The sequence below is a fragment of the Hipposideros armiger genome, unplaced genomic scaffold, assembly GCF_001890085.2.
Source record: "Hipposideros armiger isolate ML-2016 unplaced genomic scaffold, ASM189008v1 scaffold_482, whole genome shotgun sequence".
Taxonomy (NCBI): Eukaryota; Metazoa; Chordata; class Mammalia; order Chiroptera; family Hipposideridae; genus Hipposideros; species Hipposideros armiger.
This window is the reverse complement of record NW_017731832.1, coordinates 832,053-848,648: the sequence shown is the minus strand read 5'-3', so window position 1 is coordinate 848,648 and position 16,596 is coordinate 832,053. Positions and strand designations below refer to the sequence as shown.

The window sequence follows — 16,596 nt, the reverse complement described above, 5'->3', positions numbered from 1 at the left end:
CTCTCTCTCTCTCTCTCTCTCTCTCTCTCTCTCTCTCTCTCTCTCTCTCTCCTTAAATGGGTTCATTTCCCTTGATCTTGCTTTTTTCGTTTAATACTATATCATATAAATCCTTCTAAGTCAAGTAATGTAAAGCTAACTCATTTTCTTTATTTGCTGCATTATGGTCTGTGGTGTAGATTTGCTGTAATTTATTCAATCCCTCCCCCTTTGGAAGACATTCACTTCATTCTGTTTTTTTCCATTATCAATACTAGTCCAGTGTCTCCCTATATATCTTTATATATTCATGCTTTGATTTCTCTACGATAGATTTCCAGGCTACCTGATCTCATAAATGAAGTTTTCTTAGAACACAGCCACACATATTCATGTATGCATTGTCTGTGGCTGCTTTCATGCTGCAGTGGCAGGACTGAATATTTCTGACAGAGACTGTATGACCCACAAAGCCAAAAATATTTACCACCTTGCCCTTAGAGAGAAAGTTTGCAGCCCCTGACATAGAGCTACCAGTTGTGTATTTAAGGCCTGGGTGGAGGCCTTTCTCTGTTACTTTCTCTGTTTATATCATTTGGCATATTCTTAAGTGTCTTTTATGAGTAAAGCACCAAGACATAGGAAGACGAACAGACGTGATCCCTGCTCCCAGGGCTCTCAGTTGAGTTGAGATTACAGGCACACAAACACTCAAAGTGAGAAAAACCTATGGGAGGATGTGAGTACTTTGGCCTCGGGAAGCTGAACAAGGTTTCCCAGGAGAGCCAACAGTTGGGCTGAGTTTGAAGGTGAATGAGTTCAGGTGTGCTTGGGCAGACGCACACGCATGAATGGACAGTGTGTGGGGAGGTAGAGTGTGAAAACATGCTGTATTCGGGGAAGAGTGGGTAGTTTGGGGCGCCCGAAGCACAGGGAGGGAAGGTTTAAGTTGTTATGAGACTGTGTGAAACATCTGTCTCTGCTGGGCTGAGATGTTTATACCTGGAAACAGTGGCAGATAATAGTTTTGACAAAGGGATGAGAGGTGGGTTTCTGTAGGTGATTATGAATCACCTCTATAATATTTTCCTCCTTTAAGTGCAGCACTAATTGAGAAATAGACATGGGTATCGAATACTCACTAGAATATCAGCTGTATTGTTGGTAAAACAAGACTGGAAAGCGTGGCTCGGGTTGGGAACCATGGAGGCTTTCTGATGCCTGCCCCCTGAGTTAGTTCTGGGGGTGGAGAGGTTGGGTTTAGAGAGTAGCACTTCCCCAGCCACCCATATGGAGCTTTAGAGATAGACTAGAACCCACTGAACACAGAGAGATGGGCCGCTAGCACTGCTTCTAGAGCCAGGCCCTCACTCCTGACCCGTGTGCCCCAGAAAGGCAAGAGTGGGAGGAGAGAGGCATCAGTTTGAGTGCTGGGTTCCTCGAAGATCAGTGTGTACACAGAGTCTTTCTCCCAGTCTCACCCACCAGATGAGTCACCCCCTTATGAAGAGAATAAGTAGGGGTGGAGATTGCCTTCTTGAAACTTCTAAGGGAACTTGGTATTCTGTGGGCTTGGGTTGGGACCATGGGAAAGGGAGAGAATGGCCCCCTCTAACACTGGCATGTTCAGATCTATTTTGGAGACTTCCAGTATCAATGTAGAGAACAGATTGGAAGTGAGAGAGATTAGCAGCAAAAAGATCAACAGTTGGGGTTGAAACTGAGCCAGCGGCACCAGAGACTGAGTTGAGAGATTATGGAATTAGAGCCAAGAATTTGGTGACTCTGAAATGAAAGACAACTGAGAATTTCTAACTTGGAACACTGGGTCTGTAATGTCTTTCCCAGACTCTCAGTTCTGTGCCGCTGATTGCTATCTCTGTCCTGTGCCCGTACCACACTGCCTCGATCACTTCAGCTTTTACATGGTCTTTTTTTTTTTTTAAATCAAATGTCCTATTACTTTGACAAAACTCATCATTTTTAAGTTTCATGTGCTATTTGACCCTTTTAAGGTACCAGTCTCCCCTTCTCCCCTGAGATAATCTCTCTTGTTATGGCATTTCACCCCAGGACAGAATGGTTTTTTATTATTCCACAATAATGGATCAGATACTCCATACATTTAAATAGGCATCCAAAATCTGCTGTCATAAATTGTTCTGAGTTTTTTTTACATACTGACCTAGAATGAGCTTTTAGACGGTAAGGACCATGTCTTAGCTCAACCTGTGGTCTCCTAGTGCAATACACAGAGGAGGTTTATAATGTGACCTCAGGGTGAAAGGCCAAGGACGCAGGTAAAACTCAGCGAGAACTTCCTGCCAGCCCCTGGCGAGCACCGGCTGCCGCGGGGCTACCCAGCACATCACCCGGCACAAGGCCCAGCAGGCACACTGCCTCTGTTTCCCTTCCCCTCCCAATGGCAGCAGCGTCTCAGGCCAAACAGGAAGGGGAGTGGGGTGGGATGGAGACTGGTCAGAGGTATTTTTCTCCCCATATTTCCTGCATTCACACGTGTGTCAACTCCCTTCTTTGGCAGCAAGGGGGCCAGGCCAACCACCCCACAGCTGCCGTGGTGACAGAGAAGCAGCAGATGCTGGAGCAGCATCTACAAGATGTTCGGAAGCGCGTACAGGTAAAGCGGGGCTGGGGGTGATATCCCGCTCCCTGGGGATGTTGCCTTTGGGTCCTGCCTGTATCCTTTCCGAGGTTTTGGATTGATTTTCCTTCTTCTCGGAAACTTTCTTTGCCCTTTCCCCAGGGAAGTCTTTTCTACTTCTCTGTGTTTGTTTGTTTGCTTGAAACAGGATCTAGAACAGAAAATGAAAGTGGTAGAGAATCTCCAGGATGACTTTGATTTCAACTATAAAACCCTCAAGAGTCAAGGAGGCAAGTGAATATTAGAGACTTTAAAATCTCCTGTAGAAAGTGAGTTTGTGTAACTTGAGTTTCAGGACTTGTCTTGACACTGTGTTCAGACTTTGCGGGGAGGGGTTCTTAGGGGGCTACCGTTGCTTAAGGGAGCCTAGTTTCTAAGGATGGGAGTGTTCCCTCAGGTCAAGGAGTTTTTCCTTTCTCCACAGACATGCAAGATCTGAATGGAAACAACCAGTCAGTAACCAGGCAGAAGATGCAGCAGCTGGAACAGATGTTGACTGCGCTGGACCAGATGCGGCGAGTAAGAACATTAGGCAGCTTCCCTTGCGTGTCTCACTCACCTGTGGCCTCTCGTGGCAGAACCAGTCTGGTTTCTAATGAGTTCCTTCTCTGGAATCGACTACACCATGTGGTATGAGACGGTCTGAGGAAATGTTTTCTGGTTTTGTTTTCGTTTCCAACCAGAGCATCGTGAGTGAGTTGGCGGGGCTTTTGTCAGCCATGGAGTACGTGCAGAAAACTCTCACGGATGAGGAGCTGGCTGACTGGAAGAGGCGGCAACAGATCGCTTGCATTGGAGGCCCTCCCAACATCTGCCTAGATCGTCTAGAAAACTGGTAACAGATGAAAGAGAAGTTTTTCCTTTCCTTCTAGAAAGTAGCTAAATTATGGTCAGAGCTGCAGGCCCAAAGCGTTGGTATTATGTCTCAAAGGTGGGGGCTTTTCATCTAGAAAACTGGTAAAAGATGAAAGAGAAATTTTTCCTTTCCTTCTAGAAAGCTGTGCTAAATTAGGGTCATAACTGGCAGGCCCAAAAAGTTGGTACTGTATCTCAAAGGTAGGGACTTTTGCCTATTCAAATGAAGCCTGAGACTTAAAAGTTCTTCCTTCATTTGGACAATTTTTAAAATAAAAATGTATTTATATTACTGCATTTTAAATGTTTTATTTAATCATTTAAATAAAGCTTTTGGTTTAACTGTGTTTAACACATAGACTAAATTTTAAGTTTTAGTTACTTTAATAATCTAAAATGGCACATGCTCTCTGTAAGGGAAAAAAAGTTCAAATACAGAAGATTAATAAAGAGAAGAAAAGTCTCTTAAAACTGAATTATTCAGAGCTACCTACAGTTAAGATTTTGGTGACCATCACTCTAGACATCTGTTATTATATGTATGCACATAAAGATAGAAATCTGCACATTTTCTCGTTAGTGGGCTTTCTTTCTGTGCTCTTCTGTAATCTGTTCGTTTACACTCATTCATCGAGCAAATCTCTTTAAGCACCCGTGATGTACAAGGCCCAATAATGAATGTGTTGCACCAGCTTAAATGAACTAGGAGAAGAAACCTGACATGAAGGGGAACCCAGATCCACAGAGCATGAAATTGGAAATTTAGGGCAACTCTACGTGAGAAGGCCTGTTCATGTCCTTAAGAACCCTGAGTTTTTTTAATTTACTGAAAGCAGTTTTAAATGCTTTCTGATCAGGGACCCTCTTTCCCCGCCTCGCATCTTTCACATTCTCATTTAGCGGTCTTTTAATCTTTCTTAAACTAGTGGTAGAACATCAAGGAGAGACCAATATGCTTTCTTCTTGGGGACAGGCTTCATCAGCCTTTGTCTCCCTGTCTACTTCTTTATATGTAGTGTTATCAGTATTTTGAAACATAGTGTCATACCCTTTAATCCATTGATGTGGAAAGGGCTCATGGGAGTCGTGTAATTCAACCCCTTCTCTCATGCAAGGGGACACTACAGCCCGCGATTGGTGAAGGAACCTGGCCAAGGCTGCAAAGGTAGTGAGTGGCAGAGCTAGTTCAAACCCATCTTCTTGGGTTGTCTAATCTCCTGTTTCCCCGGTCCCCACATTTTGGTACAAGGATAAGATAAGATGAAGAAAGTGAGTGCCAAATTGCCTGTTTCTTGTTCTCTATATCTGGGTTCTAGTGCTCCTCACTGTCCAATGATAACTCCGTTAATACCTCCTCCTGGTGCAGGTTTTGACACTTCTTCCTCTGGGCCCAGCACCCTCTTTGAAATGTAAAATTTTAGGAAGGGACTATTTTGAAAAGGCAAAATAAATTCCCCTTTTTCTCAATAAATGCAAAATAAATTCCCCCTTTTCTCATTTAATACCGCTGAATTGTATGTTTACAAATTGTACATTTCATGTTACGTATATGTTACCACAATAAAAAAGTTCCCTTTTCTTATTTAAGGGGACTGACTACATAGTGGTGTTTATAGCTATGGTATCCCCTTCCCCAGTTTACCCGTGTACACTCCCTTAGCTAACTAACTGGTAACTTTCTTATTTTATTGGCAGGATAACCTCATTAGCAGAATCTCAACTTCAGACCCGCCAACAAATTAAGAAACTGGAGGAGTTGCAGCAAAAGGTTTCCTACAAAGGAGACCCCATCGTACAGCACCGGCCAATGCTGGAGGAGAGAATTGTGGAGCTGTTTAGAAATTTAATGAAAAGGTAACTTTAGAATCCTTATCCCTTTCCCTCATCGCCCCTGACCCCCTCAAACATCCCGTCCTTAAACGAGAACTTGGCTCCCTTCAGAGGCACAGGACAGAGACTGGCCACAGCGCGGTGTGTGAACTGCTGTCCTTCTGTTTCCCTTTCAGCGCTTTTGTGGTTGAGCGGCAGCCCTGCATGCCCATGCATCCCGACCGGCCATTAGTCATCAAGACGGGGGTCCAGTTTACCACTAAAGTCAGGTGGGCCGTGGCACTTCCACTTTTGGTAGATGTGTTATGGAGGGACATTCTTAGAATAAGAACAGAGTTGGTGGCCAGGGTTGTTCTTCACAGGCGTCCTAGGTGGTACTGTGGAGGGTGTGGAATTTGTTGGCATGATATCAACTTGCTCTTTGATTCTTCTGTCAAAAAGCTATAGCAGGGTCATCTTTATGAGTCACTTGGGCCTATTCCTATGATCCCAGGCCTACGGTCTTAGACCACAGTGTGTCCTTCTGCCCTGCAAAAGGGGCAAAATAATGCTGTTGTTATTTTCTGTTCTTTGAGCGTACTTTTCCCTGAGGATTTTAAGGAAAAGTATTAGGCTTAGTGACATAGAAGCTAAAGGGCCACAGGACACAGGTGGGTGGAGGGCCTGCAGGGTGGAGTGTTACTTTCACACTCAAGTCAGACAGGTAGGCTGGGGTTTGCCCTTCTGCAGTGAAATTTCCCTCTTCAGAAAGTTGGTATGGTGTTGGGTTTCAGGTTTAATAGAAAGAATACCAGCTGCAGAGCACGTATGCCTGTAATATTTTTCATGAAATGTTTTTTGTTATCCTTTGGTGAATCTCTTACAACTTTGTACAAGTTCTTAGTTCTTAGGCTTTTTTCAGTACCTTGGCCTAAAGGGGTGATGCTTAACTTAAGATCAAAGACAGCACTGGCAGGAAGAGGAATTTGGAATTGTGATTTATTCACCTCTTAGAAATGAAAACTTGAATTTTATGTTTCTTCAGCTAGAGGTTTCTGGGGGAGCCTACTGACTTTTAAAAAAACTGGATTGTTTTTCGTTTGTTCATAAACTTTTTTTTTTTTAAATAGATTGCTCGTCAAATTCCCCGAGTTAAATTATCAGCTTAAAATTAAAGTGTGCATTGACAAGTAAGTACTTCTTATCTTTAGCTCCTTTTTTCTTTTTTTTTCAAATGAGAGATAGAGAAATGAGAACTTTGACAGACAGCATGTGAACTTAGAGACTTTATCTCCATTCAGAGATCTTCATTTTTTGAACAAAAGTTTTCAAAAGACTTGCAGTGCATTGTCATTTACGTGCTTAAACAAAACCACAAAACTAATGGTACAGATTTGAGTTGTGATTGCTATTGTGACCTTGAGCACTCTTTTTCTTTAATTTTTTTACTTGTAAATGTAATTTATGCATATTATATAAAACTGAGAATATATGGGGGGAAAACGGATTTTTTTAATTGTTCCATACTTCACCACGATGGAATACTTTTCAAAATTTGACAATACCTTTCAAAAATTAAAATGCACATACCCTTTGAAGAGATTAGAAAAGAGAAAATGTATTCTTATTTTTAGGTAATATAATTATTTATCTGGAAATTTCATCAGAATGAACTGGAAATAATTACTAATGAAATAAGGGACTTGAGGAAGGTGGTAGGTTTAATAAGTATATAAGTAAGCAAAAACTAATAACTTCAATCATATATTAGCACTAATCAGTTAGAAATGGTACTTGAAAAATTATCTCACAATAAGCAACAGAAGTAAAAATATATTGTGATCAACTTAAAAGAAATGTTAAAGATCTATTTGAAGAAAACTATGACATTTTAGTGAGGAAAGGATATTTGTAAAAAGTGATGAGACAAATCATGTTCCTGGATTGCAGACTTATAATTTTATTACAAAGATGTTGATTCTTCCCTGTCAATACAGTACCAACCAAAATGCAAATAGAATTTTTCCTGTGAGATTTCCAATTGACTTTCAAGTTGTATCTTAAATGAAAAAAATAAAATAAAAAGCAGTTGGATTTTTAACAGGATTTATTTATTTATAATTATGGTAAAAACATTTTTAACATAAAAGTTACCATCTTAACTATTTTTTTTTAAGATTTTATTGGGGAATTGGGGGAGGGGAACAGCATTGGGAAATTGGGGAAGGGGAACAGACAAGTTGCTGTCCTTTTGTTCTTCAGCCATCTTAACGACTTTTAAGGGCGCAGTTCAGTAGTGTTGAGTGTTTTCACAGTATTGCATAACAGAGCTCCTGAACTTTATCATTTTGCAAAATCAAAACTATATCCATTGAACAACAAATCCCGTTCCTCTCTCCTTTCAGCCCCTAACAATCACCATCCTACTTTCAAAAACATTTTTTAAGAAGTAAATAAAGGGGCCAGCCGAGTGGCTCAGTTGGTTAAGAGCATGAGCTCTGAGCAACAGGGTTGCCAGTTCAATTCCCACATGGGCCAGTGAGTTGCGCTCCAGCTGAGCTGCTAACATCAGCTGGTGAGATCACGTGCTCCTAACAACAAGGTTGCTGGTTCGACTCCCGCATGGGATGGTGGGCTACACCCACCCGCAACTAAGATTGAACACGGCACCTTCAGCCGAGTGGCAGCGAGCTGCCAATGGGCGGCCATCGCCGGATGGCGACTGGACTTGGAGCTGAGCTAACTGCGCCCTCCTCAACTAAGATTGAAGGACAACAGCTTGGCTGTTCCCCTTTCCCACTTCCCCAACACTGTTCCCCTTCCCCAATTTCCCAATAAAATCTTAAAAAAAAAAGTAGATAAAAATAATAGGGCTGATATGAGAAGCTACTCTGCCAGATACTAAAACGTATCACAAAGTTTCAGTTACCAAATAAGTATGTTACTAGGGCAGGAATAAACTGATTGATCATTGAAACAAAATCCTAAATTCAGAAATAGACTTTGGGTTTATATAAGGAATTAATATATGTTTAAAATGATATCTCAAACCATTGAGGAAAGGATGGATTATTTAGCAAGTGGTTTCCGCTCAACTTGGTATTGAGGGGATTCGAGTGAGAAGCTAGAGTTTTATTTTTTCTGTCCATCAGAATAAATCCCAGATGTATTTACATGTTTTAAACAAAAGAACTTTAAAAGCATAGGTGAATGTAATGTAATGGTGGTAAAATGACAAAATGGTAGAACCACTGTGGAAAACATTTTGGCAGTTTCCTAAAAATTTGAACAAGCACCTACCCTATGACCCGACCTTTACACTCCTGGGTATTAAACCCAAGAAAAATGAAAGCATATGTCTACACAAAGGGTTGGACATTCATTGATGAATGTCCATTAACAGATGAATGAATAAACAATTTTTGGTATATGTAATAGAATGTAATATTACTCACCAACAAAAAGGAATGTGCTATTGATAGCTGTAACACATGACTAAATCTCAAAATAATTATGCTGAGTGAAAGAAGCCAGACCAAGGGAAAAAAAATAGTATATATGCTAGGTTTCCATTTATGTAAAATTCTACAAATGCAAATGAATCTATAGGACTGAAAGCAGATCAGCGATTGCCTGAGGACAGGGATGGGGTGGAGTGTGACATTGGGAAATGGATTGCTAGTAAGCATGGGGAAACTTGGGAAATGATAGACATGTTTATTCTATTAATTGAGCTGGTGATTTCACAAATGTATATAGTATATATACATATATCTAACTGTACTAAATTATACGTTTTAAATAGTACAGTTTGTCAATTATACATCAAAGCGATGAGACAAAAAAGAATGTTTTTTATAAAAGAAATATAGGTTAGACATAGGGACACTTTCCTGTGAAGACTCTTAAGTTCTAACATGTGATATATGGAAATATATCTTCTGAATGATTTAAATCTGTAATCCCACTTGGAATGCACTATTTATTTAGTAGCTATTATTCATTCTAAAAGTGTAAGCAAATACATAGCAATGGAGAAGGACTTTTAAAACAGTATAAAATAATAAAAAAAGAAAGGAAAAGACAGAAATGTGACTATATAAAAAACTATATAATCATAAACCTAGAGTTAAAGGACAGTGGACACCCTGGGAAGAGTTATTTCCAGCTATATCAAATGGGACGCTCTAAGTTGCAGGTAACAACAGTAAACCTTGACAGAAAACCCAGCATGGCTTAAATAACAAGGAAGTTTGCTACCTGGAATACTGGAAATGCAGTTAGGGCAGGTTCCTGAGGGTGAGATCAGTGACTCATTGATGGCATCAAGGACCCAGAAGCTTCCTCCTCTTCTCACCCCTTGCATTCTAAGGCTCCCTTCTGGGTTGCAACATGGTTGTTTGTAGTAGTTAAGGCTACATGCTTCCTTGCTCTGTGTTTAGCTATGGAATGTAAATCCGCCTGGGATATAATTCCTTCCCAGCCCCCTGGACCACTGCCCTGTGGGCATGCTGTGTTCTGATGGACTTAATGATCAGGATCCCCTGGCGGTGGGGATGGGAGGGATATCTGCGCAGAATCAAGGTTCTGTGAGGAAAGGGGCAGTAGATGTTGGGTAGGCAACCAGCTGTGTCTACTACTTAAGCATGTACAGGGTTCTTCTGTTTCACATATAAAATGTAACTGAAGAGTTTATAGAAATTCCCAGGAGCACAGCAGTTATTCCATCAGAGTAAATGACAGGAATTCAAAGTGGATTTTTTTTGAAGAAACACAGGACCTGTTTTATTAACGCCAGTTTGTGTTCTTAACAGAGACTCCGGGGACGTTGCAGCTCTCAGAGGGTGAGTTCAGCCTAGAGGCTTCCTTTTCTTCTATTTAATCTGACTTCGTTCTTTGGCCACTCAAGTCACCTTTTGTGGTTGGTTTTTCGCCTGTGATTCAGATCCCGGAAATTCAACATTCTGGGCACAAACACAAAAGTGATGAACATGGAAGAATCCAACAACGGCAGCCTCTCTGCAGAATTCAAACACTTGGTATGTGGGAGGGCCTCCCTTCTCCAAGGGCCTGTGGCAGAGGACAGGGTGGGGGACAGCCTCACGTGACATAGGTGCTGTTTGCTTTTCTTACAGACCCTGAGAGAACAAAGATGTGGTAACGGGGGCCGAGCCAACTGTGACGTAAGTTTTGTTGGGGATGAAAGCCAACTAGGAGGATTTTCTTTGAGGGGGGAGAGAAAAAAGGCCTTCTTATTGTCCACAATTAGAGACATCGGCCTGCCGTTTCAGCTGTAGTCATTCAGTGGGGGCCAGAATGACATGGTCAGAAGTCACGTCTGCCGTAAGCTCTCTGGCTTGGAGCATTTCCCTGGTTGTCCTGGGAGTAAGCTTACATTAAGTAGGAGTGGAAAGTCCCTTGCTGCCTTACCCACAACCCGTTTAGTAGAAAAGAAGCCTGCCACCTGGCCTGGGGCTTTCCAAATTCCTCTTCCAGCTTCTGCCAGCTGATGCCGCTTGGCTGCTCCTTTGGTGACTTATTTTTTTCACTGAAGTGGGATAGAAGGTTGTAACAAATCCAAGTTAAACATTTTAAAAAAAGCAAAAAAGCAAAACCTATTTTGTTCTTTACCCCCTTTATTTCTTTTCTGCCTCCCATTGATTCAGATTATTGGATTCTTAGTGTCAAGAATAAACTTTAAAAAAAAAACAAAAAATGAAAAAAAGGTAAATGTAACCCCAAACTAGTTTTTAATTAAAAAAAAATTGTCACCCCCTGTTTTTTTTTCTGATATTTGTCCCCTGAGCCATTCTTCCCTCTTCTCTAAATGTAGCAGGCCTTAAAAAAAAAAAATCGGATTTATAATGCTTGACAGTAAAGAGTGTGCAATGATATAGGGAAACATATGTTTAGAAAAAGCAAGATGCAAAATAATCTGAGTAGTATATTCGTATATTTGTTTAAAAAATGCATTATACTGTTTTTTGCATGTTTGTGTATGCATTACAAAACTCTAGAGGCATATATGCCAAACCGTGATTATGTATTTATGCTGCTGTTCATATCTGAGGCTACTCTCTGCTGCTTCTGTAATATTTGTATTTTCAACTGAGCTTGTATTACTTTTTTAATCAGAAAAAGAGTATTTAAAAAATGAATTGGAATTTCATTTCTTAGAATTCATTGGTTAACTCTTGTTCAAAACGAGGCTGCTATACTGCTGGTGGGAGTACATACAACTTGTTAGAGTTGCTTTGGAAGACAGTTTGGCATTATAAAAATGAACAGGCTTTTATAAACCAGCAGTGCCACTCCCAGGAGTTAACAGTAGAGAAACCTTTGCACGTGTGTACCAGGAGACATGTACAAAGTGTCACAGCAGCCTGATCCTAAGCCCTAAATGCAACTCGCATCAATACCCATCATCACTAGAATGGGTAAATGACTTGTGGTGTCGTCACATGATGGAATACTGTCCAGCTGTGAAAATGATGCATGCAACCACTTGGATGTGAAGAGTGACTCACTAAGGGTGCGTAGGGTATGATTCCATATGCATTAAGGTTCACAAATGCCTAAAACTAAGTAATATGTACATTGTTTAGAGCTATAACTATGGTAAAACTGCAAAGAAAAGCTAGGAAATGATAAACTCAAAAGATAAAATAGCAGTTACATCTGAAGGAAGAGGGAGGGGATGGGACAGGGGAAGGATACCCAGAGACTCTCAGAGGTCGTGGTCTTCCCCTTCACCTGGGTGGTGGGTACACACAGGTGCTTATTGTCTTGTCATTTGTTGTGTCTCACCCATTTTGTAAATCACCTATTGGATCCCTGTAATGTAATAAAAGCCAGTAAAAGATCAGGTTGAGGATCAGAGCATAGGAGAGTCCTAGCGCTGAAGAGAGCATATGCTCAGAGCCGAGTCCCGGGCCGTTTGCCTGCGGCCATCTGGTGGATTCCCCTTCTGAGTGTAGCGAGGCTGTAGCATGTTCTGTCCTCCACTGTGGCTGTCAGTACCCAGCGTCCCTCTCGTTATTGTAGGCCTCCCTGATTGTGACCGAGGAGCTGCACCTGATCACCTTTGAGACTGAGGTGTATCACCAAGGCCTCAAGATTGACTTAGAGGTGAGTTCTGCCGCAGAATCGGGACTGACTCACCCCTGAGTCACCCCTGAATCATGGCCTTCACATTCTTTTTTCCCAACTTTCTTGATTTTCAATGAAAAAGCAGGAATCCTCGTCTTTGATTTCTAGGACCTGTCTGTCTAACTAGCTTCACTTCTTGGAGCATGCCTTCCAGGTTTTGTACATGGGAATGCGTGGACCGAGCGTCCCGCTTTGAGCAAGTCAGATTCTACAAGTTTCTGGTTATGTTCAGACAGCAACCTGAGTCCTATGGCCCATGGTCAGCCTTCTCCCCACTCTGGGTGGTGAGCCCACTCAGTCACACCTCCCTAAGAGGTGGCAGTGGGTGTGGCTTACAGTGTGACCCTTATTCCGAACCCCAGGAGATCTGGGTGAAGGGGTTTTTGAAGCGGCCTCCCCAGCTCATCTCCCACTTGCTCCACAGACCCACTCCTTGCCAGTCGTGGTGATCTCCAACATCTGTCAGATGCCCAACGCCTGGGCGTCCATCCTGTGGTATAACATGCTGACCAACAACCCCAAGGTTAGTGCCCCGTCCTCGGGAAAGAAACCCGCCTTCTGACTCCTCACTGCCCAGAGGTTATGGTGGTACCTAGTGCAGGTCATCAGCACCGCCCTTTCACCTGCATGAGCAACTGTGTCCTTTTCAATAGAATGTGAACTTCTTCACCAAGCCCCCAATTGGAACCTGGGATCAAGTGGCCGAGGTGCTGAGCTGGCAGTTCTCCTCCACCACGAAGCGAGGGCTGAGCATCGAGCAATTGACTACGCTGGCAGAGAAACTCCTAGGTCAGCGTTTTACCTCTTCTCCCTCCTGCCCTCCTCAGAAAAGGAATCCGGCTCTTCATTCAGGAAAATTCATGGAGCAAGGCCCCGTGCCCAGGCTGGAAACTGTGCTCCCGTGGGTAGGAGCGGGCAGTTAGGTGCAGAGGAAGTTTGCCTTCGAATGATGATTCTGATGAGGTGGGAGGCAGATCTCTTTTCTCTTGGTGGCTGTCTGCCTCACCCTCCCAGATCTCTGACCTTAAGAAGATATTTTAAGTGCATGTTAGAAGGCGGAGCCATAGACTTGACATCCCTATGCATTTCTTCAGTAAACTGTAGGTTTGTTTGAAATGTTTTCCCCTAGAAAAAAATTTAGTAGGATATTTATGTGCTACCTGAACTATAAGTAGCTTTGTCCTGTGCTGCCACTAAATGTGTAACACCAGCTGTCTGCTTATGAATGTGTGTTGCTGGTCCCTGGGCCACCACACATGGCTAGGAAGGGCAGGGGGACTTGATACATCATCCACCACCTCTACCAGGCTCAACAACAACTCAAGGAGGGGGGTGTCAAATGATGGGGTTTGGTGTGTGTGCATGTGCGTACGCACACACGTATGCACACACGTATGCACAGTGGTGGCAACCTTCAAATACATGAAAACCAATGGTTTCAAGGCACATTGGGGGACAAATGTGTATGAATGTGTGTTTTGTTTTAAGAAGTAAGATCTTGATTCAAAGATGAAAATTATACTACTTTATTCTTTTTTTCCTTCAGGACCTGGTGTGAACTATTCAGGGTGTCAGATCACATGGGCTAAATTTTGCAAAGTAAGCAATCTTGTTAACTCCTAGCCGCCACCTCTTGGGAATAGGTTTGGGAGGGGACGTCTAGACACTGGGCCCAAAGGCGGACTCTTAGTCCAGTTGCCAGAAAGACCTGCCAGAAGGTAGATAGACCTGAGGATGTTGATGGCACTGAATAAAGCTGGGATGCTGGTAGACTTGGCTTTCCCGTTATTCTTTTCTCCAGGAAAACATGGCTGGCAAGGGCTTCTCCTTCTGGGTCTGGCTGGACAATATCATTGACCTCGTGAAAAAGTACATCCTGGCCCTTTGGAATGAGGGGTAGGTTGACACTCTTGTGTTTGGCAGAGTACACAGGTGTAACAAGTTACCTGCTGTCTCAGCAGGCCAATGGCTAGGGAGACCCCTTCAACCCAAACCTTGTTGCTCCTTTTTGGCTCCAGGTACATAATGGGCTTTATCAGTAAGGAGCGGGAGAGGGCCATCTTGAGCACCAAGCCCCCAGGCACCTTCCTGCTAAGATTCAGTGAAAGCAGCAAAGAAGGAGGCGTCACCTTCACTTGGGTGGAGAAGGACATCAGCGGTAAGCTTGGCTGTCACACACCCCTGCTGGTGTCAGCGGCTGCTGCCGTGGCTGCTGTGAGTTTCAAGCACTTACTGCCCCCTAGTGGGCAGAGATGGCCTCGCACTCCCTGCCTCAGACTTGGCAAAACACACTTGGGTGACTTCTTTTCTCTAAGTTCTTCCAGCTGAAGGGTTGATTTGCCAATTTTGTGTTGCTTATTCCAGGGGCTGATATTTTCCTAGGAGTTTGCAATTTAAATTTTATTCTTCAGCTCTTTGCTTACCTACCCTGTTCGTATATCTTATGCAAGTATTTATTCAAGCGTGTATTACCTGTGACCCAGCTGGATAGCCTCTCCAGAGGCCAGCTGAACATATCCACAGTTTCAAGTGACTGGGCAGGATATCCAGGGTCTCAAGCGCTAGGTTGGCATACGTCTCTCCCTCTCAGGGAAAAATAAATTAGGTCGTTTTCTCTGAGGTCCGTTCCATTATCTTCCCTTCCCATATCCCGTGACAGGTAAGACCCAGATCCAGTCGGTGGAACCGTATACCAAGCAGCAGCTGAACAACATGTCATTCGCGGAAATCATCATGGGCTATAAGATCATGGATGCCACCAATATCCTAGTGTCTCCGCTGGTCTATCTCTACCCCGACATTCCTAAGGAGGAGGCGTTCGGAAAGTATTGTCGGCCGGAGAGCCAGGAGCACCCGGAGGCTGACCCAGGTAGTTGTTGATTTTCCACGTCAGGCATTTAATCCTGGGGAAAAGTGGGAAATTGCAGGATCCTTGGAGGACAGACAGGTGAATGCCTGAGGAACGTGGCCATCTTTATTCCTCTTTATGGAAAAGAACTTTGTAGTGAGTGCTTTTGGGGTGGCTGATGGGGTTGGAGAGAGGAGAGGATTCAGAGTCACTAGTCTGTGCCCCAGAAGGAGCACCCTCCCCCCGAGAACAGACCCAAAACGCTTTGAAGAGAAAGCGAGGTCTGAATTCGTCAGTAACAGGATGCCCAGCCAGCACAGTGCTTCTTACATAGTAGGTGCTGGAAGGTTTGCAACCCAGACTTCAGTCTAGAGTGTTTCCTTTTTCCCCCCCGTCAGTGAACAATGTGAGCAGTATTGAGTGGGATGAAGAAAGGCTTTCTGGAGGAAATGAGTGTTAGCAGCATTAGCACATGGCTTAAGAGCAGAGTTGGGGACAGTGGTGATTGAAAGGCAAGGTGGTAACTGGTGGGAGGGGTATGGAATTGGTATTTAGAATGTGTAGCTTCTGAAAATAAGATTTTTTAAAATGTGCACGGGCATACGTGTTTATATACATTATATACAGTTATTTTACGTTCAGCCTGTAATCTCTAGCACTGTCATCAGCGTGGAGAGGCAGAGCCCTCCAGTCTGTTCCCATTAGCATTTGCTGCTCTTGACGCTCTGGGTTCTCTGTCCAGATCCTGAAGAGGAATCTGTGATTTGCCATTTTTGTTTTTATTGACCTCTTCTTAATCATGGAGTCAGCAGTGGCTTAAGTGATCCTTTGAGGTTAGCTTCCCTGCCCCGGTTGTTTTGAAAAGTCTGTTTTTGTACAAATAGCTCACACACAAACTCACCAGCCTCCCTCCCACTTTTTCATAGGAATTCCCTCTGAAGAATTTCTGGGGGCGGGAAGGGCTGGAATTGGAGGAAGGAATTTGAGCTCATTGACAATTGACTTTCCTTTCCCCCTTGTTCTGGTGTTGAGTTTTGTTCATACTCTAGAAAAGTTTAGCTCTCACTTCCTGTCTGCTACTTATCTCTCTTTCCACGTTGTGCTTCAGTTGGGAGATCTGTTTATCAGCCTCTGTCACACTAGTCTTTGTTCCTTCTGCAGAGGACATTTAGGTCCAAGTGCCGGCCCTTTGACTAATTTGGCTTTCAAGATCCAAGTTCCCAACCTGAGGCCATGCCCTCCATTACCATCTATCCTTCCTGTGTGACCAGGAGGCAAGGTCCTTTCCTGCCTG

The 16,596-nt window shown here is 43.2% G+C and overlaps 1 protein-coding gene across 4 annotated transcripts in view; it reads left to right on the top strand.

Annotated features, from left to right (window-relative positions):
- Positions 1-16,596, top strand: part of STAT3 (signal transducer and activator of transcription 3) — a 53,629-nt gene that overhangs the window by 33,782 nt on the left and 3,251 nt on the right. For 2 of the 4 annotated variants that reach the window (XM_019667061.1, XM_019667063.1), the window contains exons 5-21: positions 2,522-2,617; positions 2,790-2,871; positions 3,066-3,160; positions 3,325-3,476; positions 5,192-5,350; positions 5,503-5,595; positions 6,436-6,495; positions 10,120-10,149; positions 10,251-10,344; positions 10,441-10,488; positions 12,350-12,433; positions 12,879-12,977; positions 13,108-13,243; positions 14,001-14,053; positions 14,256-14,350; positions 14,473-14,612; positions 15,114-15,326. In XM_019667061.1, the coding sequence (XP_019522606.1) occupies positions 2,522-2,617; positions 2,790-2,871; positions 3,066-3,160; positions 3,325-3,476; positions 5,192-5,350; positions 5,503-5,595; positions 6,436-6,495; positions 10,120-10,149; positions 10,251-10,344; positions 10,441-10,488; positions 12,350-12,433; positions 12,879-12,977; positions 13,108-13,243; positions 14,001-14,053; positions 14,256-14,350; positions 14,473-14,612; positions 15,114-15,326 (1,729 nt within the window). The remainder of the gene's footprint in view (positions 1-2,521; positions 2,618-2,789; positions 2,872-3,065; positions 3,161-3,324; positions 3,477-5,191; positions 5,351-5,502; positions 5,596-6,435; positions 6,496-10,119; positions 10,150-10,250; positions 10,345-10,440; positions 10,489-12,349; positions 12,434-12,878; positions 12,978-13,107; positions 13,244-14,000; positions 14,054-14,255; positions 14,351-14,472; positions 14,613-15,113; positions 15,327-16,596) is intronic. The other 2 variants (XM_019667064.1, XM_019667062.1) reach the window with 1 other exon arrangement.